Here is a 24,041-nt window from a genome sequence, read left to right as displayed (position 1 = left end):
ACCTAAATATTGGAGATTATACTTTTACCTCAAAATTCACCGTGAAAACCTTACGTTTTTATGATAGTGACATTGTTTTGGGGTTACCTTGGATGGAAACTCTAGGTTCCTTTATTCTAAATACAAAGAAGAAGTTTTTAACATTTTCTTACAAGAAGAAGAAAATAACGCTCCAAGATTTTACACTAAAACCAAATTCAGTAACACCAGAAGATATCTCAGATATTTCAAAAGTAATGTCTCAAGAAGGTAAAAAAGTATTACAAAATATGCAAAACGAAATTAATAAAATCATTGTTGACAAAAATGAAGAAGTTTCTCGACTTAAAAACCATAGTGAAAAATTGCTGACGCAAATTAAGAAACTTAAGAAGGATAAGAAGTCATTAGAAAGCCAGGTACAACAACTTATCAAGAAGGAAGCATCAAATGTAGGAATTCAAGTTGATGACAAAACAACAAATATCGATTTAGTGAATGTCACAACTCAGGAAGAAGACAAGAAAGTTGAAGAAAACACGTGTTTGGATGTTGCAGTTCAAAAAATGAACATCCCCAGTGAATGTTTCATAACCAACTCAACAACATCTTCGCTAGAAGAAAATATAAAAATTGGCACATGCCCAGTAAGGAAAAATCAAACAAAAAAAGTTCCATATCGGCATCCGAATCATGAGAACAGACGAATCAACCATGCTACATATTTGAACCAGTCAGAACCGAAACAACAAACTAATGTTCCAGAAAAGAGTAATGTAACCTCAACCCAGTGCTACGAGGACAAGTCGTTACAAAATTCCAGTGATCAGAATGCTATACAGAAGATTAATCTCGGATGGTCTGATCCCTTCTCAGTGTGACAATTTTGTTTGTCACTAAGAAGATCATATCAACTTGTATCGACGAGGATGACTATTCCGAGACAGAAAGACTTTCGAAGCCGGAAAAGAGATCAAGCCTTTTTTCATCGACAAGCTTTGAGGACAAAGCTTTTTGAGGAAGGAGGCAATGTAACGAATAAAATATATAAATAATATAAATATAATGTAAATGATAATAATCATAATTAATTATTAGTTAAGTAGTAATTAGGTTGAAGAGGCATGTCTAATTGAGACATGACTCTTCATGAAGAGACACTTGCTTGATATATAAGCAAGCCTCTCGTTCTCATTGTAAATCATCATTCATTCTTATTCTTATTCTTATTCATTTTATTTAATATAATATTTATATCCTAAATGGATATCTTCATATTCCAAGACTTTTGGAGTAATTAAATTGTAGAAGGAACTTTGTTCGCTTCACACACACTTAACATACTTCGATGACACAACAACATATACCACCGAAGCAACAAGAAAGAATTACCCTCTATGTGACTGTCTCATAACAAGAAGCGACAAGTGTGACACTTGAAATAAAATTTAGGATGACCGTGACGACACTTGTGCGATAGTTCTCAACACTTTGTGTATGAGTGCGGCGGGTGTTTACATAGCTAGGAAAACTTGTATACAGAAAGACCAACCTATGAAACCACTAGAAAAGGTTCGCAAACATGAAAAAAAATTCAAACATGCCAAAAGATGACAGTTGATTCACCAACCAAAAGGGAACAGAGGACTTTGGGAAAGCTCATGAAATGAGGTTAAGTGTTTGCAACAATCAAGGGAAAGACCAAGGAAGGCTCTGAAATTTGAGTGCAAGCCAAAATTTTGGAGGGTGTTGCAGTCGCTACAACATATCCCAAATCATAATGTATTGTGCCCTTCGAATATTAATGCACATGTTTTACAACTATTGAACTAGAGAATTTTTCTTGGCACAATAATGCATTGACTCAAGGTGTTCACCATAAAATATATATCAAGCTTGTTGTTAACTAAATGCAACAAGAATCTAATCAGTTATCTCCGCATTGAAATGTGTACTAAACTCGAATATAAATCACCACACAACTTCAAATTTGACATCTTAGAAATGGTACATCATGTGTTCTCTTCCTCGGATGTCAATTATGCATTTTCCTTGCCCAAGGAAAACATCTCCTATACCTTGTCACGTCTCTAGACCCAATAAAAGTGCATTGGTTCAATGTCCCTCATGTCAAACTTTTGCACCAATGCAACCTTTCACCCTTCTTATAACTCACTATAAGTATCAAATTGTCAACATATAGTACCGAAACAAGCACATCATATGCATCAAATAAAGTAATAAAATTTGGTATTTGTACTAGTTTTGGTGAAGCCTTAAACTTAATAGGTACTCTTCAATCTTAGAGTGCCAAGCATGTAGGTATTTCTTAAGCTCATAAAGGGATTTGTTCAATATGCACACATGGGTCTCATGTCCATGCACCTAAATTCCTCTCAATTGATTTATGTAAAAAACTTCATTAATCAAGCCATTAAGGAAGGTTGTATTAACATCCATCTCATATAACTACCAACCAAAAATAGATGTTGAATACATAATGGTCTTAATAAAATTATACTGGGCAGCTAGAGCAAATTTCTCCTCACAATCAACCCCCTCTCTTTGGGAGAGCTATGAATCAAAACTTATACTTTTTGAAGTTGTCATCAATTGCATGCTTCACCTTGTACATACACATGGAATCAATCACTAATTTCCTCTCTAGTCATGGTACCATCTCCCATGCATCATTCTTCATGATGAAGTTGTACTCTTCCACCGTGGCATCCTACATACCTACTCACATATTGCCTCCTCATAACTAGAAGGCTCAGTATCAATGATGGAAGAAATTAGTGCAACGTGACTAGGGAATTTCTTAGGATGATGGCTTACCTAGTATTATAACTTTTATTGAGTGCACATTCAATGCACACTCCTTTCTTTTCCACCTTGAAGTATGGGAACCCAACTATTATGTCCATTAGAAGAGGTAATTTGTGTGACCAAATCTTTTGTGTTAAAGCTCACATAGTTTTTCATTGTCAGCCTACAAATCTCTCAATGACATTGGATCTACAAACAATCTATAAAAGGATCCACCATAACTCCTTTAGCCAAAACTTAACTGGGATTAGGTTTTGACTTTTGAATGATCACTTCCTAATCATCAAATTAAACCCTACACTTCACATTTGTTAGACAAGTAAGTAACAAGATATTTTCAGTCATAAGAAGAACATAAAGTACCTCATGTAGATCCAAAACTTCTTTAGTTGACATGCAAAATGAGATACACTCCAAGCGAACAACCTCCCGCATGCCATCATCACCAAGATCCTCCTACATTCTAGTGTCGTGTTCCTCCAACTTAAAGAAATATGATCTGCTTAGAGTCATGCATCGTGGGTCTCCACTATTAACATACCGCACAACATCTAAAACTATTTTTTGGCAGAAGGTCATGACACCATGGTGAAGGTCATATCAAGTCTAGTAGTCAACTCATCTACTCCTAAATCTTTAATGTTTCATGCAAACTATTTCTAACACTATTTATTCTTACCCTCCTTCTTGGGGCATCGAGAAGCATAATGACCATGTTTATTGTATTTGAATAATTTGGTATGGATCAGATACATTTCACAAAAGTTGTGCCATGGTGGACTAATGCCTTTCAAAGAAATCAAAACTAGCTTTCTATCCTCCAATGCGTCCCCAGTTATTGCAATATAATTTCTCACCTTCATTATCTTCATGAGATAACCTTTCGTTATATATTTTTTTCATGTAGGCAGTACTTAGCTTTTTCTCTAATACCTTTGCAATTTTCATGCCAATACGAGGGGGTGATAAGTATATTTTTGAATAAATTCACACTTTGTGACAAGGTTAGTAGGGTATGATACATATCTTATGTATTCTTCTTCTTAGAAATATGAGGGATTACGAAATACTTCACCAAATCCAACAGGATCTAGTTCATCATTACTTCCTTCATGTTGTGTTCTACCTTATCTTCGGGGTCTATATGTGGTACAAACACCTTCCCCACAAGGTACCATAAATTTATGATCTATAAATTGTTCTCGACTTTCCATTGATAGTTCATCGCAACAAATCTTATAAATTGTACTTAAAAATTCAAAATTGACATTAAGAGGGTTGATTTCTCTTTATATTTATGGATCGGTACATTATGTTTATTGTGTATGCATGAAAATTATAATTATGCAAACAATAGAGAATAACAAAATAAAAAATCACAAACTATGATTGACACAAAATACAACCTAGGAAACCCTTTAAGGAGAAATCTCGACAGGTAGGTGAGGTTGCTTTGCACTCTTTCTTTGAATAAAAAATGGCTACAAGTATATAGAAGTAAGGCTTGTGGCCATGCAATAATACAGTGCACAAATCCTCTTTGTGTGCTCTCTTCTTATCCCTTTCGGCTACTCTGCTTGTTTATGGAACATATGCACTAAAAAGAATGAAACTCCTTTTCCTCCTAGTGGCATGGTTATAACACAAATTGATAGCCTACTAGTGGTTAGGTTTGACTCCATCAACTCTTAACTAGACTTACAATATGGACTCTTCTAAATTCCTCGTCATCGTGATCGCATGGCTAGCCCCTTTTCCATGAATAATGGGGGCTAACATGGTATCCTCTTGAATTATGATGACCAAAACAGGAAGGTCAACTTTCAAGTGACATAAATTTTGCGTCAAACTCTGATTGAGGTGGTTCTTGCACAATTGGAAATATATTTATGTGTAGAATAGGGAAAAAAAGTGCAACATTAAAGTGGAAAATTTTTACCCCCAAAAAATATTATTTGATGCCTCAAAATGTTCTCAGAATGTTTCATATCTCAATTTTCCACACTGGTCCCATCAGTAAAAATGATCATGTGAGTTGATTCCTCCAATTTTTCCACTCTAAAAGCATAGAGATGGATGAAACACAATATAATGATCCAATCCAAATCAATCTAATAGTTTCGAGAGGTTCTACAATGGTAATTTCCATGACACAAATTTAGAGGCTACCTCTAAAAAGTGACTATTTCACATAGTGGGAGTTACCATTGTCTCGACTCTTTTGAATGAGCTAATACTCTTCAATATTTCAACTCCAATGCCCACTTACAAAGTGGCTAATTTGGAAATTTTTACATTTGATAAGAAAAATAAATAGTCTTAAGAAAACTCACAAGAGAAGGAAAATGATTGTTGACTCGGAAGTTGGGATACCTTCTAAAACTATTATGATGGATGTTAAAAATACAAGGTTAATAGGAGTAGGGTTGGCATTTTCTTAGCATGCACTAAATCAAGAAGCAAACACACTTAAAACCAAAGAAAAATACAAAACCTGAATAACATTGTTGAAAACTAGATGGATTATCATAAGTTGATTCGACATGATATAACATAATTCATTAAGTATGCATTGGAGATTTAAGATGAACAAAATTTTGTAAAAGATAATTCTATGAAAGAACCCAATACTGTTTGGACAAAATAAGATGTTTCTATTGTCCATGATCAAATACAAATATACACATGGAAAAAACCAGAAGAATTAGCATTACTCCAATTGATTATTTTTAAAAGCAACAAGTTTGTCTTGGTGATGTTCCTCCTCAAAGCCTTGTTTTGAGTGAGAAGAAGATGCTTAGTTTTGATTTGGTTTCAAATGTTGAAAACTCTTTTCAAAGGGCATGAAAGGGAATTCAACGAGAGTTAGTGGATTGTACTACAATGTGCCAAGTATAAAAAATATTAGTAGAGAAATGCAATGTTCCCTCTTTAAACCCAAAATATAGATTTAATCCCGAAAATGATGTTACAAAAGCTCTTCAAAATGAGATCCAACAAAAAAAAGAGACAAATTATTCATTTCCAAGTATTAAATTGAAGATCCAACCTCAAAAATCACAATAAAATTTTGTTGCCAAAGTTGGAAAATAGTGAGGACAAAGTAGAATAAAGTATTGCCTCATTCAAAGTTCCTTTTGAACAAGATTACAATCTGTAAAATGATTTTATTGAGAAAACATTTGAAGCATGGAACTATTGTGTTGATAAATATTAAAAAAAAAAAAAAAACAAACAAACTTCCACATGTCAAGTGGAGCATATCAGTCATTGGAGAGATGAAGCATTTCAACTTTTTTTATTTTGTAGGATGAGTCAGAAAGAGAAATGACATTTTTCTTGATAACTTAAGCTTATTTCAAGTCAATTGAGAAGCTCGTTCGCTATCTTTTGAACCATTTTTTTAATGCAAAAGTGATTTATTTTCATTATTACCTTTCAATAGTTGCTCACATGTGCATATGGAACTGCAATCGATAATTTAATTTTAATTCCATAATTTAATTTTGATTCCATAAATAATATTAACCTTATCTCTTATCTTAACCTCATATATTATATGTTTAATAAAAATAACTGCAAAATTATTTGAATAAACATATAAAAAAAATCAAATTGTTTTAAAATTTTAAAATACTTTTAATAATTTATAAATCTCTCTTTCTAAAAATAATTTTATGTTACTAGATTTAAAATATTCAGCAAAATCAAAGTTTACCTCTCATTAATTATTAATAAATTAATTTAAATAATATAATACAATAAGGTGAATGATAATTAATCTCATTTTAAATTGTAATAATAATAACTAAATAAATGGCTAATTGTAATGAAACAGTTCCTTTTCATCCGATGAATCTTCCCGGGACTCTTTTTGTCCATGAATATTAATAATGAGGCCATAAGCGTGTCATTGGGTATACGCTACCGCTATTTATTGAAACCTCCGTAAACAAATGCCAATAACCTCTATATTTAATTGGTTCCCCTCATATTTTATTCACAGAAATATAAGCACTACGTTGTTTGCAGCATTGATTAAAAGAATCTTTGGCCACTTTGGGGATGGCATAGAGCAATGACACTCTGCACAGGCACTTGCAGTTTGTGGGCCCTTTCGACATTGAAAAGACTCTGGGGATGGCTGCGAGAAGATGGATCCATAGCTTGCAGGCCCTTCTCTGAACTGTTTTGAGATCCCCAATATATCGTTCCGCACAGGGTAGGTTGATGTCACGAGATGGGCAGTACCTTGAATCAAGATCGTTACTTAGGAGTTAGGACCACTACTTTATTAAGATCGTTACTTAGGGGTTAGGACCACTACAAAGCAGTACAATTTTTACAACAATAACTTTAGAATATTTAACCCTCTGTACCAGTTAATTTCCCAAATTTCAGGGCTGGTTGGCACAAAAGTTAGTATGGCCATACTCAGAGAAAAAATAAACTAAATCACAGTTCAGAGCTTGCAGAGATTAACTGACGGAACAAGCATGAATAAATTAGTATTCTCAGTTTGGTCAAATTGAGCATTCATGATCCACGAGCCGTTGTGAGTTTAATTCATCCTATTCAAAGCTGGTCTTCTTTTCTAGGGATTGAATCCAGAAGCAACTGCGATTTATTAAAATTCTCGTTTCCAATGAATCAGGCAGACAAGAAAAGAACCAGAGATATTTTTAACAAAATCAATTGGTGTTTAGAAGTAAAACATGATTTCCATTTCTCAATTACCAAAGTTGCTTTTATGAAACCCATGATCGAATCCATGGGAGTGTGGAAGAGACAACAAGGAAAGAAAGAGGGAAAATACGAGAAATCGGCTGTTATGTTGTAGTCTTATAGAAGTCTGGCAAGTAGAAATCCAGTATTCTGGCCATAGGAAGAATAGCTCACAGGTCCCTTAAAAGTCGAAGAATAATATCGATGAATACCTTGATGTCAATATCGATGGTGTCACACCGATGTCAGGCCATCAACGCGGGGACGCCTCTCAGACATTTTGCCCCTACCTCTTCCGGACGAGATTTTCCTCTTAGAGCTTACAGGACCACTGGCTCTGGCGCTGACACTCGCTACATCTTTTGGAGGTTTAATGTGTCCTTTTAACTTCGTAATGTCTGCAAGCTTTAGCGGTTTTATAATAAAATCTTTTGCTCCTTCTGCCAGACAGCTGCATCTTGTTCTTAAAACTTTAGAAACCGTACAAAAAGGTATTGCCGTTTAAGCTATCATAATTATTACGAAAATGCAAATTCAAAAATTACGACAGTCTTAAATTCTTAAACCGAGATTATCTAATACCTTGTTATTCTCTGCGGCACATTTTCTGAAGATATTATCACAACAGGAATTTCCTTCAGACATTTGGTTTCCTGGAAAAAAATGGATTCATAATTTCTTCAGGTGCTGACAAAGGAAGGACGATGAACAGTTTTTCTGTGATCTTATTTTACCTTGACCTTCTTCAGCAGATCATAGCCCGTCATTCCTGGCATACAATAATCGGTAATGATCATATTAACCTTGAACGCCTGGAACAACAGAAAATATTACAGGTCACAGAAAAAGACACAGATTAAAGATGCTTTAAAGATTCAACCAATGCTTTTAGCATAAAGAAAATAAGCTTAGATAAGATGAGAACGATGCCTTTACGTTAGTGGTCGCACATGTCGACTGCTCTTCATGAAACCCCAAGACTTCTAGCGCTCTTTCGGCACTATCTACAGAGGTAACTGTTTGTAGACCGATATATTCGAATTTGGAAAACAACAATAATAAATTTGTAAAAATTGCCGTGCCAGATTAATAAATCTAAAATTGGCTGTTGTGGAACAAAAAGGAACAACACTTTCATTAAATTTTCTTAATTTCGCAAGCCGCGAGACGATAATTTCGTTAAATTTTCCTGAATTTTCTGAAGAGCCAAGCGATACCTATAGATAACGGACATTAAATAACGGAGCAACGCACCTTTGAAAAAGTTAGTCTTCAAAAGCTTTTCAATGACCTTCCGTTCTATCAGGCAATCATCAACCGCCAATACATGCATTTCGTCACATCGAACCAGTTCATCCCCATGCTCACCAAATGCAGCATTTTTTTCCTTCTTCATTCTCATCGCCGAAGACATTCGCGAGCTAACCATGGCTGCTGAAGGGAAAATTATGCAGTTGCGTATTTACTTTCATGCGCTATTGTGTACATCGGGAATCCGGGCTCCAAAATCTCGAAGCAAGAACCAAAAGGTGCCGTTCCTTCTATAAAGCTGACTAATCATACAACTCGTGTAACTCTGCAGCTTCTATGAAGTTTCAGCATGATAACACAATAATACTTTAAAGATTGCCCTACTGTAAAGAAAAGTATAAGAGTGCCTCCCATGGGTTTCAATGTACGGAGGAATCACATTGTACAAATGTCCGTCATGAAATCCTTGTTAAAAACCCCAAGGATAAAATAAACAACATGTTACGGTCATATATTTCATATATCTCAGAGATTTCATTGAGATCACTGCGATGCCAAGCGTCAAGTATGCATTTTGTCAAAGCGTTAAAAGCAAGAAACTCAGCTTGATCCCTTTACAGAAATCCTGAAAAACACATCATGTTATCTGCCGAAACCTAATTGCCAAACCGACATCGATAGACTGACCGTAGAATAAACACTACAAGGCCCCGCGCGACGAAAATTTCCAATGCACGATCAGCTCAGCTTTCCCGTGTCTTCTCTTTAACAAAAGAATCAGACAACACAATCTGATAAAAAGGAAAAGATTGAGCACGCTACGTACAGATCGCGACATTAAAGAGCCGGCTGAAATGAAAGGTCGCAGGCGGAAAAGAAAGATCAGAACTCTAGAAAAATAAGCACATGGATATCGTGAGACACAGAAGCATGGAGGAGAGGTCCCACACCAGAACAAAGCAAAAAAATACAAAGACATACCGGGACTGTGCCAGCGCCCGCCTGCCCGCACGATTGACCATTGATATTCGTTGCCGGATCACATCCAGCGAGGCCATATCTTCATTTCCGCGCTAAGCAACGCACAAATTATTTTCTTTTTTAATTCCAAGGCTCACCACGCATTCCAAGTTTATATTCTGCCGGTCTGCCTGCTATGAACCGATCCATCCTAGACACAGATCCGTGGCCACTAAATGAAAAGAAACTAACCTCAGACTAGCGAAAAAAATCAGTTCTAAGATTTATCCACAGTGAAAATTGCAAAACTGTAAGTGAACCCCAGAATATGAAAGAGAGAAAAGGGTTCTGAACTATCAAGTTTCACCATTGACAGGCTCTAAGAATCCGGTAGAAGGCCAGGTATGCCTGAGAGCCGTTGCGGCCGGAATAAGTGACGTGGCTTGGGTGGCCTCGCTGAAACCGAAGTCAAATACGAGATCTCGTCTCCAGCTGGATTTAAACACATACGTGGCGAACAATATGATGGACCAGTAAACAGGCCGTTAAAGAAGTCACGGTACCGGCCGACGTGCTACTGCAGAGACCAGTAACCGCGCAGGCGTACCGGCATGGTCAGGTCATATTTCACTGACCTCGTTACCCCGGCCCCCGGGGATCTACGATCTCAAGCTAAAGCTAAATTTTTTAAAAAAAATTCAGAAAGAAGTTAGAAAGGTCCGGGAAAGGTTTGAAAAGCGTTCAGCGTGGCTTGGCTTTCGACAGCTGACGGTCACATGCACGATTATTGAGAGCCGTGGGAACCGTCACTGTTGCTTGACAATGAGGTAAAGCTAACAGGTTAAATGCACCGTAATCCTGAAACGATGATTACATGGACGACTGGTTACAATTCTGAACATTAGCTATGTCTCATCAGAGACCACGTGTTTCTGCCTCCCGCTACGCAACTTGCAAGATAACAAGCAAATCCAAAGGAAGCGAAAAATCGTTGACCCCATTTTCACCAACCGAGTAGCTACAGACCCCAACCCTGGCTACAGTAGACGACGACAAAGAACGGGGCCATGTATTTTGCTTCGTACATGAACCTCCTTCGACAATATCTCTGTACGGGGATCCGCTTGAATTTGTATGCAACCGCTTTAATTAGAATACCATTTCTTCGCACGCCTCTCTCTCTACTCATTCTGAATGGGATGGATCTTTCCTATACAATATAACATGCACAGTTGTTACAGGCGGATACGATTTGTGGCGTCACCGAAAATGATGGATCTGCATATAGTCTATGTATATTCCCCTTCTAAATCTACTAAAATACTCCAAATTTGTCCGTTCTGCTCAGTATTTTAGCTTCTAGTAACAAGGCGGCCCTATAGTGAAAATGAACAGTTCTCCGGCCTCACAGTGAAGCAGACCCCTGGAGGCGTGTACGAATTTAGCAGTGCATCTGTTTTATGCCACTATTTGTTGTAATTAGGGCACCAGATCACCAGCGAAGAAAAGCTAATTTTTCTTCAGAACGTGATCAGTTCAAGGCCGGGCTAGATTTTGCAGTATCTGAAATTAAATGCTTAATGCTCTGAGCGTCAAACGCCTGGGCGAAATATTCTTGGAGTTCACAGAATAAAAAAAAGCCTTAAATAAATGACTGGAACATGGTCTCACATGTACAGCCATTTTAATCTGGTTTACTGTAATCATTTTTCTGGGCTGAGGCCCACATTATTTACTATAAATTGTACTGATATAAATTATCTACAAATTCCTAGCTACGAATAATATATGTATCATTTTTCTTTTAGTATGGTATTTGTCACTCCCCACAATTCTTTATTATAATTATCATAATCTATAATTTTGCTTGGAGCGCTAAATTTCCATACAAGATTAGGAGTTGAAGGAAGAAAACATTGTACAACCAATTAAACGAGAAGAATGTACAAGCAAATCTATATTTCACGATTATCATGTCAGGAAATAAACAAACAAATAGATTCTGCCATTAGCCTTCGACAAATTGAGTTCCTTCTGATTTTTTCAAGATCAATTTCATAGGTGATATTATCTTATCACTTTAAAGATTTATTTAAATATTTTATTTTGAGGTGGTAATTTTTTATTTATATTAAGGAAATGTTATTTTTAGTGGAAACCTGGTAAAGCTTTAAACAGCTAAGCTAATCTAATTTAAATTAAATTAAAATAAAATAAAATAAGCTAATTTAATTTAAATTAAAATAAAATTATATTTATGACTAAAATTATATCAAAAACATATTATAATATAAGATTTAGTTTTATTTATGTTCAAAGAAATTATGACAATTTAATAAATATTATTAAGATAATTAAAAAAGAAAGTCATTATATTTGAAACTTTAGAGTGGTTTCACATTTTAAAGTGGTTAAACTAAAGTAGATTATTTAACTAATAAGGTTTTTTTGATTGCTGTAAATTAAGATAAAAGTATGTGAAGGTATTCTTCCCACTACCAAAAATCAAACCATAGTTGTGAAATGACTTTACATTACATAAGATTGGCATGTGAATATGTGATATTGTCAATATTTCACTACCAAAAATCAAACCATAGTTGTGAAATGACTTTACATTACATAAGATTGGCATGTGAATATGTGATATTGTCAATATTGGCATGTCAATATGTATGGGAAAATTAATATTAGAATATGTTTTTAGCCTATGATATTGTCACATGCTTGATCAATTGCAAACAAATATTTAATACCAATACCATCTACATCTATTATTGTTTTGTTTTTATATATGGAAAATTAAGATTAGAATATGTTTTTAGCCTGTGATATTGTCACATACTTGGATTAATTGCAAACAAATATTTAATACGGATACTAATACCATCTACATCTATTATTGGTTTTATTTAATACGGATACTAATACCATCTACATCTATTATTGGTTTTATATATAGAAGGAGAATTTTATATATTTAAAATTTATTGTTTTGAAGATTATTATTTAAACACTTCTTCTCACATACATTAAAAAAAATTATATATACTAAAAAATTAAGTAAAAAAATGTATATAATTATAACAATTTACGATCTTGATATAAATGTATAAAATATTCATATAACAAAAATTATAAATCATTTTTATATATTTAAAATGATTTTATAAAAAAATTAATGTATATTTAAAAAAGTTAAAAGAATATTAAACATGCATACATCAACATCCACATTACATTAATGTAAGTACATGTAAATATAATATTTTATAAATAAAAATAATTTGATTTTTTCTTCTTTTACCTATTTAATAAATATAGAATTAAGATAAATTTAAAGTAATTACGGTAACAAATAAACACATAGTAATAATTTATATATATTTTTATATAATATGTAAATCATAAATTTACAAATTAAAAAAATAAGTTAAAGTCAATGACTAATGATTAATGAAATGTAAAATTTTAATATTTCTTTTTATAGCTAATGCTTCATGCTTTTTTTAACCAATTTTCTTAAAATATAAAAATAAATTATTAATACATTTAATTAACTAGCAATTGTCCCAAATGGTACAAAGAGAGGCCGATAGGATTATTAAATTAGAATTGTTGAATTTCTCTAGAAGAGATGTTGGTTCAAGCCTAACTGATGAGCAATTTGAGTTCGCTAAAGGCCTTCTAATTGTTTTTTATTATTGTAAAATTATATTGATAATTCATTGGTTTTACTTTCAAAAGCTTGAAGGAATTTGAAGAGCAGGTATAGAATTGCTTTATGGGATTTGATCCCAAGTGCTGAGTTGATTGCTTTAACTTGCTTGGAATAGCAACCTTGAGTGCTTTGATAATTGTACGTCTATTGGGTGCCGGTGATTATATCGTCTCCCCTTGCATTTTGATTCAACAACGGATACATTTTTATTAAGTGCATTTGAAACATTTATTACAGCCATAGGAGAATTGAAATCTAAATATAAAGTGAAGAAGTCATCAACTTCAGAGGATAATTCTATTCCTGTGGTTGCCTCTACAATAACCTTACTATTGGTTGCTATCGTTTCGTTCACAATCTGTTGCTCTCCAAGTGCTTGAAAAGTCATCAAATTATCATACATGAACTCTTGCGAAGTATTAGTAATGAGCTTGCTATGAGAGGATTCTACCCAACCAGAGGAAGAGATCCTGCTATTGCCAAATGCACTATCAACACGAGGCATTGGCATCAACGTATTCAAAGGATGTTCAAAGCTCTGCAATCCACCTAATGTAGAGAAGTAACAACCTGCGAAGGCAAATGCAACAACTGATATTACATTAGAGGCTCTATAGCCAACATTCAGCTACACTTTCATGTGCCAGATAGGTAAAAAATAGATAAGCTCTAATTTAGCAGTCCTATATTACCTCGGGGAAATGGAGCAAAAGATTTTCCACATCCTTCTTTCAGGACATTTGGCTCATCAGATAGTACAAGGTAATCATCAGCTGTAGTGCCCCAGAAGAAAGGCACTGAATCATCAGCATCCTAGCAAAACAAATAGTTATTGGTCAAAAGTCAAGAAACCCACAATTTCAAGGAATGCTTAATATTTTATATGGGAACAAAATATGTTCAAATAAATACTCAGGGCACCATTTTGTTATTGGGAAATTGGAAGTGCAGCCTATGATAGATCATATGAGCAGAATTTTCAGGGTAACAGGTGCCAGTAGCCCATCTGATTATAAATAACTAATCTTCCCCCTTCCCTCTCCCAAAACAAATAATTAGAGAAACGTTATGGGAAAATAACTTAAATTTATTTCAACGAAGTAGGAATCTGGGAAAATCTTGGGAAATTGCTTTATCACATTTGCAAAGGAATACAAACTATCAGACTAGAATCTTAAAAGTTTTCGGCAAAGAGATATATTTACAAGCCAAACTCCTATATCATGTACCCTATTAGAAAAGCAAGTTGAAAATTATTTCCAAGACTCAAGACCAGATCTCAAGAATTTAGAGCAATCCATTAAAACCGAAAGTCGGGCTGAAAGATTGGGATCCGATTTAAATCATTGTTCTGTTTCAAGTAAGTGATAGTCTTATTTTCCTGCATCAAAGTTGTAAAATAAATCGGATAAGCCCAGTGTCATTACAGTCATTATTGGTCAACCCAATATTCTAATAATGGCTGTAAGGATAACCACCAAGTAAATATTTCTTTAGATTACAACATTTCTTTAGAAAAGGCTAACTCTGCTACATGAATCAACAATGATCAGTGAGGGGTAGTTTGTTGTAAAATAAATCGGATAAGCCCAATGTCATTAGAGTCATTATTGGTCAACCCAATATTCTAATAATGGCTGTAAGGATAACCACCAAGTAAATATTTCTTTAGATTACAGCATTTCTTTAGAAAAGGCCAACTCTGCTACATGAATCAGCAATGATCAGTGAGGGGTAGTTTTAGTTATGATGACAAATGCAGATGACCTTTTACCATGGATAGAATTTTTCATAGGATCTTACAATGGATAGCTTCTGTCATTTGGACTCTGGGATCAGATAGAAAGTCATGAATTTGGTAATTTGTCCCATAAATTGTCCACAAGTGACTATATATATATATAGTCACATAACTTCAACTGCCACTTCATTTCAGAAATATCCACATTGTAAAAGTCAACGCCTTCAAAGCACTAGATCCAGAATGCAGGTTAATGGACGCTACAAAATGCTATTTCCACACTGTTTCCAGTGAGGATGGAACTTGAAGACCACGAATTCACTGGAAGCCTGGTAAATTTTCCACCTTACCCTTAGGCCACAAGCTAATTGGAGAGTCATAATACAAGCTAATTGGAGAGTCATAATACTTTATCTTGGGGTTGGTAATTTGAATTTCTTAAAAGATTCTTATCAAAGGGGGGGTTTCATAAGCTTCCCATGTGCTCTGTGAAATTCTTCTCATCACACGCCATGTACTAATGTTAAGGTATTCCAGAAAATAGAGTAGATGGAAGGGAGTCTGCAGTGTGAGCGTGTCCAGGATAGTAAAATGGTAAATCTATGGACTAAATCAAACAAACAGAGTCTTATATTTTTTCAAAACGAGCCCTATCCTCTGTCAACTACAGGATCAAGAAATCATCATATGCCATCTACGAATGTGAAGATACTCCAAAAACACACACCAGATTGGAGGGAGTCTGCAGTGTGAGCGCGTCCAGGCTAGAAAAAGGTAAATATATGGACTAAATAAAACAAGCAGGAGGGTCTTATAATTTTTCAAAACGCCCCTTATCCCCTCTCAACTGCAGGATCAAGAAAATCGATTCCCTAGAAACGACTACGAAAGGAGAAATATTGGAATCCCTCATTTATTATCTAAGGTATGTAGCATGAAGGATTGTAGGAAATGTGCGATGAAGCAGGGTTGACATGGGAACAATAGAAGTGTTTATGTCAAAGATTTCAATGGAAAATACAAAATAAAGCACAGAAAAGGAAGGGATGAGAAAGAAAGCGTACAACTACTGTAAAGAGAGCCTCGGAAGTGGAGTCGTAAAGAACGAAGGCAAACTTCCCCAATAGATCTCTAACGACCTCATCTGCATGGTAAGGACCTCTATCTCTGAGAGTCCGATAAGCTTCTATGATAATCGCCACTTCATTTGCAGATTTGTTGAGACCATATTGTTGTCTCAACACTGCTACATTATCCAAGATACCCTCGAATATGCAGAATATGTCATCCACAACTTCGAAAGCTCTGCAAAATTCAAGAACCCCAAACTAAAAAAAACAGATCTACAACAAAAGAGATCCAAGAACCATCGACTATAAAAACAAATCTAATCTAAAAATATTCAAGAACAACAAATTGAGAACAGAAAGCATGCCTGGGTGTGAGTAGAGGCTGGCCCGAGTGACTATAAGCCATGGCACTGACATCGCCCAAGTTAATGCAGACGATTTCAAAATGAGCGAAAACGAATAATTAAAGGAGACCATGACGAATATCTTGAAAATGCGCACAGATGTCAGTGGAAAGTAGAAGGGTGGTGCTTGTTCTCCGAAATTGCTGAGAATAAACAGAAATCGCACGACACATATGAACAATTTCCCGCTGAATGCCCGCTGAATGTGGACGCCAGGTGTCAACGTTAGAAACAAAAGGACGACGAAAGTCTCTTTCAAAGGAAGGCCTATCGGCCTAAAGATATATTTTTGTATTTGCAAATATTTGCCGAAAGTTTTTTATTTCAATTTAAGGTGGATGAGGATCTTTTGAATTTTTATTTTTATTTTTATTTTTTAATTGAGTTCCTAGATTGATTCTTATGGGAATATGCTCAGCATATGTTTAGTGAAAGTTGTAGTGTATTGCAGAATTTGTTAGGTTCTATTGACTTTTAATAAAATTTAAAAATTATATTCCTGCCATGTGGCTCTCGTCCACCAATTTCCTAGGGATTTGGGATTATTCCAATTTTAATAAGCTCATCCATGATAAGTTCATCATTATTATTTATAATATTCATTTATATATAAGCAAATTTTATCTAGCAAAATGGTCCACTACTTTTAATAAATTTAAAAAATTATATTTGTGCCACCTGGCTCCCCACCCACCAATTTCCTAGGGATTTGAGATTATTCCAATTCTAATAAGTTCCTCCATGATAAGTTCCTCATTATTATTTATAACATTTATTTATATATAAGCAAATTTTATTTAGCAAAATGGTCCATTTTAAAATAAGATGTGTAATGTTTTTTTTTCTAAGTTAAAGTTGACCCATAACATTTTATACATGTTTAATCAGGTAAGTGTGTGCATTAGTAAGACATTCTTCGTGTTGCAATAATTTTTTTGGTTATATTTATGAAACCTTCAACTATATCAACCACATTAATATTTTAATGTGGTTATACTAATTTTACATGTGAAAGAAACAAAATCCCTTAAATAAAGCACCCAGATTCAATTTACATCACAACTTAGGTGAGAGTGAGAAATGCAAAGATTGAGTTCATACAAATATTGAAACTAGAATACTTTTGAAATGGGTGAAACTAAATGTTGAAATTAATTAGGGAATAGACACATAAGATAAGTTAATAAGGAGTTTGTGTTATCTTCAATATAATATTATTAAAAAAGGAGGAAATTACAAAGATCTCAATAATGATCATGTTTGATATGGAATAAAAAAAAGTCTTAATAATTCAAAATTCAATTTATATTCAAAGATAGAGGTATTGTGCTAAATTTTAATATTTGTAGGTTTTCACATCATTATCATCACATAATTGTGTTGAGTTTTAGATGTAATATTAATCCACAGATATTTACTTGTCATATCAAAGTAATCACATAATTGTGTTGAGTTTTAGATGTAATATTAATTCGCACATTTTTACTTGTCATAGTAAAGTAATCAAGTAATCAAGGAAATTCTATTTTAAGTTAGATGTTGATGTTTTGGCTTAAAAAAACAAAATTTTAAGGGTTAATTTTTGGATATTTTATTTGGTTAAAATTTCACCATTTTTTACATATATATGATTAATATTTTAAGTTAGATGTTGATGTTTTGGCTTAAAAATAAGGCAAAATTTTAGGGGTGAAAATTTGCTAAATAAGTAATTTTTGGACATTTCCTGAAAAGGATGTTTGCCCATTTGGTTAAAAATTCACCCATTTTTTACATAAATGATTAAATGAATAGTATTCGCAAAAAATTACCAAATTTTAATAGTAAATTACATGTTTTTATTGATTAGTCACCTACATTCTATATGTATGACTTTTCAAACCTAAATAGCAGTCTATAATACTTAAAAAATATTCTGCTAAAAATATTCATTGGTGGTCATTTTCAATGTCAATTTCACTCTTATTATATTCAGATATTAGGTTTAGAGCCAAGGAAAACTCATTTGATGAATCTAAGGACTAAAAAACTCAACCTGTGATGTTGTGTGAGATTTTTTATTTCCATTTCCATGCTTAGTTTGTCAAACATGAAATAAGGTAGAGATGTAATTTCTTTATGAAGCACTAGTTAATTACAAACATTATTTTTTGTGAATTGATATAAAGTTGAGGATTTGAGTGTTGTGAGGCTCTGTGTGCCTTAGCCAACACATCACTTATTGAATGTGAAGATTGAGTCATGGCTTTATGGATCATGGTTGAAGGCTAATTTATGATCAAATGTATATTTGATATATACAATTATAAAGGACTCACATAAGGCTAGACTTATAGATCTATCTAATTAGACTACTGACATTGGATCCTTTGTTGTTGGTAATTATTTTCATTTGATGACATGTGAGGGCTTGTGAGATATTTCCATGTTAGGCTTAATAAGAGAAATGTATTTTTCCAATGCATTAGTATTCCAATGCATTCTTCTAGAGAGTGTTGTTTTCAAAGTGTGATTTGTACCTACTTAGGTGGCATTATCATCCAGTTGTAATTAGATGTCATGGTTATCTATTGTACCTATCCCATTGCTATAAATATGGAACCCTATTGTGTGTTCAACATGTATCAAATCTAATAAATCTGTTCTTGAAAGAGTTTGGTTTCTTTATAATGTTCTTGAGTGTCTTCTATTTTGGTATTAGAATAGCCATGTAGGAAGGCATCAGAGTTATTTTTGGGTGAGATGGAATTAAGTTGTGACTGTGAAGTTGTAAATGTAAAGGGTAGTATTGTCTTCCATTGAGAGCGTTGTCTATTTTTTGAGAGCTATGTGGTATCGCTATGTGAATGTTATTTGCATTGAGAGAGCATATTGTGGGAGGTGTTGTGAAGCCTTCTATGTGTAGGCTATTGCATAAAGAAGGGTTGGAGTGTGTTATGGTAGTTGAATGGGTAAATCCTATTAGAGTTTGTGCATAAGCATGTTTGGTCCTATGAGTAGATCTATGTTGGTGAGTAGTCTATGTTGTATATCTACATTAGTGACCTTCATTTCTCTGTAGATTCTCTCTCACTGAGGTTCCCATGGAGCGGTATGGGGGGCATATAGCTAGTTGCATGGACATTTGGTGAATTCTAGTACATTATTCCTATTTTTCCCTGGCTATTATTTTTTAGTTCCCAACTATTATTTAATGAAATTATTTATTGAGATTTATTTTGAGTGGTTTGTGGGGAGTTTGGGTGTGTTTGGGAGGATTTTTGTAAAATTATCCTTCGTTTATATTGAATCAAAATGTTAGATTGGTTTAATTTGAAAAAAAAAGATTATATTTTTATTGAGAAAATATGGAAAATTCATATTTAAATAAATCATCCAAGTTAGATGGAGAAAATTACACAAACTAGAAGTTCAAGATGCAAACATTAATGGAAGGCTACAATGTTTGGCCAATTGTATTTGGCATTGAAGCCAAACCAGAATCCTCGTTAGCCTCATTTCATGATTGGAACTAAAGAGATATTAGAGAAAATGTGCTTTTGAGAATGGCACTAAAGGATAACATCACTCCACATATCAAGGAATGCAATACATCTAAATAAATTTGGGAAAATGAAAACATCAACAATTTTCTTTCTACAATTAAAAAGCTTAAGATAAGCTCAATGACATTGGTGAAAATATTTCAAACAGTGATATGGTTACGGTTACATTGAATGTAATGTTGGATGAATATCAAATGGTCATCAATGGTCTTACAACTAGACAAAATCCCCTACATTTGATGAACTGACTAGGGAAAAATTTAAGGATGTAAATTTATCTTAAAGTTTAGAAACCTTGGAAAATCTTACTTGTCCCTAATATGTAAAATGTTTGTAGATATTTTTTTAAAAATATCCAAATCTCTAATAATTTTATATAGTCTTTATAATCCCCTGGGGATTAGCTCAATTGACGATGACCATGAAAATGAAGTGTTATGTGTGAGGAGGTTCGAGGTTCAAATCCCCTCAATTCACTTGTGCTTGCTGAAGGGGCATACATAGGCACCTAAAGATTATAATGGTAATAGTTGGAAACGACCCTATGTCACACGAGTACAAGACCAACCAAGTCGTTGATTTATCTACACACACACACACACATATATATTTTATAAAATTTTGGTGACTTTTATGGTAAAATAATTTTATCCAATAAATTTTGGGCAAATCATGGAAATTTGAGAATCCTTTTTTTGGAAAAATGCATGGAAAATTAGCCCATCTACGAATACTAGCCCCTAAAATTTTCCCTAGAACTAAGAGGTATTCTTTTGCAAGAGGAATAAAGAAGGAATCTTAGTAGGAAACCTCATAGTTTAGATCTAGTGTTGGTAGCAAAAGGAAAACAACCATTTCGAGCTAAATAGAGGGAGAGAAATAAAGAAGGACTTCCACATGTAAATTCATATAAAGGCACACCATCATCACAAACAACAAATACAAATATGAAGAAAAATGATACCTAATACTATTGTGTTAATACTAGTCATTTTTCTACAAATTGTCTGAAAAGAAAATATGATCATTTCAAAGGTAGAAGGCATACACAAAAATTTATTTGCAATGATACCTCCATAAGTAATGGTTTCAAAAACTTAAATATGTTTTTTTATGATGTTTCTTTATCTACTAAAATTGATGACGTGTATGCCTATTTTATTGATTTTGGTGCATCAATTCAAATGTCTCACAATAGAGATTGGTTTAATACATATTATGAAAGCATTAATGGTGCACATATATCTAGGAGATAATATATCTCATGAAATCAAAGGGTATATATATATGTGTGTGTGTGTATGTATGTATATATATGTATGTATGTATGTATAATTTTCTAATGGAGAGGAATAATTTTATGTTGGAGAGGAGAAGAATCCAAAATGTTATGTAAGTTCCAAGTATAAACAAGAATTTGATTTCAACCTCCATTATTGCATATTAGGATCTAAAGATTGAATTTGTGAAGTCATAATGTGTTGTGAATGATATGTAGGATCACTATAAAGTTGTAGCAATGGGAGTCACAGTTGGAGGACTACACAATCTTGATGTAACTAAAAAGGTTCATTAAACATTGGCCTCCAAAACCATGTCAAATGAATTGTTATGACATTAGAGATGTGGACATTTTGATCTTATTTTAATTCAAAAGAAAGAAATGGTGAAGGGTCTTCAAAATCTTAAGTACGAGCATGTTGAATCTGAAGGATATGCGCTAGGTAAATAACATAGGGAAGAACTTCCTATACATACAAAGAGAAGAAAACTTGAAATTCTTGAGCTAGTGCATGCTAATTTATGTGATCCTATTCAAATATTTAGAGCATAAAACACCTTTTGAATCATTTTTGGCTTTAAACCAAAAGTGAGAACTTTTAGAATTCTTGGAAGCACAAAACCTTCACGTATTCCCAAAGAAAATAGAAGAAAGCTTGATTCCAAAGAAATAAAATGTATTTTTGATGGTTATTGTATAGATAATAAAGCTTATAAGATGTTTAATTCCATAATTTATAAAATGTTTGAAAGTAGAGATGGCTTATTTCATGAATATGTAGATGAGAGGATAAAAGAGGATGGTCATGATGTATGGCATCTACCTGAAGGAAATGATGAAAATGTTAAAGAAGGAGTTTCTAAATATGTGAAAGTTGAAGCTTAAAGTAGCATGGACACCTCAAGTACTTAGAATACGCCAAGAGATGAAGGAAATCCCCAAAGAAATGTAGCACCAAGGAGGTTAACATGACAAATTCAAACACATGTGAGGTATAAGGACTATGAGTCAATGACTCAAGTTATGAAACCTTTAAATTTTGGACAAGCTAAGTATCATAAAGAATGGATGGATGCTATGAAGGAAGAATATGATTCTATTATTGGAAATGAAACATGGGCACTGACATAATTTCCTAAGAATGAAATCCCCATAGGTTCAAAATTGTTGTTCAAAATTAATTTTAATAGTAAAGGAAGTATTACTAAGTATAAAGATAGATTGATAGCAAAGGGGTATTCACAAAAAGAAGGAATAGACTATGAAGATACATTTTCACCCATAGATAAAATGAACATCATAAGGATGATGATTGCATTTGATACCAAGCATAATTGTGAGCTACATTAGTTAGATACTAAGCCAATATTTTTGAATGGGGAATTAAAGGAATAAGTTTATCTTGTTCAGCCAAAATATTTTGTAAATCAATAGCAAGAACGTCTTGTTTGCAAGTTAAGGAAGGCATTGTATGGACTTAAACAAGCACTAAGGTCTTGGTATGTGAAGATTGATACCTTCTTCTTTGAACAAGGTTTTATTAAAAGTAAAGGACATCCAAGTTTTAAAAAGACATATTATTTTGTTTTCTTTACATGTTGATGACCTAATAAATCTCTCCTTGAGACAGTTTGGTTTTGTTAAGGTGTTCTTTAGTATCTTCTATTTTTCCATGACCTTGCTTTTATAGGAGTGCTTGTAAGTAGATATACACATCAATAGTAATAATAATAATAATAATGAAAATCATTTGTTATTTTCTTTGGAAGGGTCATACTAGATATTTTTGTTGGCATTATGGTGTGCATGGTTCCAGCTAGCTAATGTTGGGATTGATTCATGATGATAGCTAGCTCATGTTGGAATTGATGTCAACCCTATGTAGTCTAGTTGATGTTTGGATGCCCTCCTTGTACCATGGTTTGTAGCTAGTTGAGGTGGCATTGATGTCAACCATATGATGTCACACTCATGGTCAGATGATGGCATTGATATATATTGTTAGTAGCATGGTGTTCATGGAGGTGTTTCCTTGAGTTGTCTTGTGTTGGCATATTTATTGATGTTGATGCCTTGTTATGCATTGACTGGAGGAATTGTTGATGCTGCTAGAGGTAGAGGTTGTTGCTACAGGTGGATGATGCATATCTACATGTGATGGAGATGATGACACACTTGATGAATTAGCATACTAGGTTTTCATCTAGGTATTCACGCTTGAGTTCATGGAGATGACCTTGTTGCAACAGTGTGTTGACCCTATGATGATGATGGAGACGTGCTACAATGTGTTGACCCTATGATGATGATGGAGATGTGCTATAGTGTGTTGCAGATTATGCATGTGTTTGAGTTGAGTGGAGGACTTGTTGGCACTCTTGCCAACCTTGTTTGTTGGCCTTTTAGGTCAAATTGGCAATGGAACTTGGGAGACATGTTTGGCCTATTTGCAGAGATGTCATAGGACTTGGAAGAGGTTTGGAGGTGAGTTTAGATGTCGAAGAAGGTGATCCAATAGGTGGTAGAGGTTCTGA

General features: G+C 33.9%; 1 protein-coding gene across 2 annotated transcripts; it reads right to left on the bottom strand.

Annotated features, from left to right (window-relative positions):
• Positions 1-7,434: 7,434 nt before the first annotated feature.
• On the bottom strand, positions 7,435-10,319 carry LOC149141436 (two-component response regulator ARR17-like). 2 transcript variants are annotated; one of them, XM_089447836.1, is made up of 6 exons: positions 9,766-10,319; positions 8,788-9,633; positions 8,464-8,549; positions 8,268-8,345; positions 8,116-8,186; positions 7,435-7,984 (listed from the first exon to the last, which is right to left on the bottom strand). In XM_089447836.1, exons 2-6 carry the CDS (start codon positions 8,960-8,962, stop codon positions 7,768-7,770), a joined length of 627 nt encoding a protein of 208 aa, XP_089303962.1. In that variant the 5' UTR covers positions 8,963-9,633; positions 9,766-10,319; the 3' UTR covers positions 7,435-7,767. The 2 variants fall into 2 exon arrangements, with proteins under 2 accessions (XP_089303962.1, XP_089303963.1); XM_089447837.1 differs by having other exon boundaries at positions 7,441-7,984; positions 8,470-8,549; positions 9,766-10,315.
• Between the last annotated feature and the right edge of the window lie 13,722 nt (positions 10,320-24,041).

This window comes from Pinus tabuliformis, chromosome X (assembly GCF_031772625.1).
Source record: "Pinus tabuliformis cultivar Carrire ecotype Pingquan chromosome X, CPIR1, whole genome shotgun sequence".
In the NCBI taxonomy this organism is placed as follows: domain Eukaryota; kingdom Viridiplantae; phylum Streptophyta; class Pinopsida; order Pinales; family Pinaceae; genus Pinus; species Pinus tabuliformis.
Note: the sequence above shows the minus strand (reverse complement) of the source record. Positions and strands in the feature narration are given on the sequence as shown.

Excerpts from the sequence above, each read along its gene's own strand:
- LOC149141436 (XM_089447836.1), bottom strand. The coding sequence starts at position 8,962 with ATGGTTAGCTCGCGAATGTCTTCGGCGATGAGAATGAAGAAGGAAAAA. Across the intron at positions 8,187-8,267 it reads ATCTGCTGAAGAAGGTCAAG|GAAACCAAATGTCTGAAGGA; the intron begins GTAAAATAAGAT and ends ATTTTTTTCCAG. Across the intron at positions 7,985-8,115 it reads GTGCCGCAGAGAATAACAAG|CTGTCTGGCAGAAGGAGCAA; the intron begins GTATTAGATAAT and ends AACAAGATGCAG.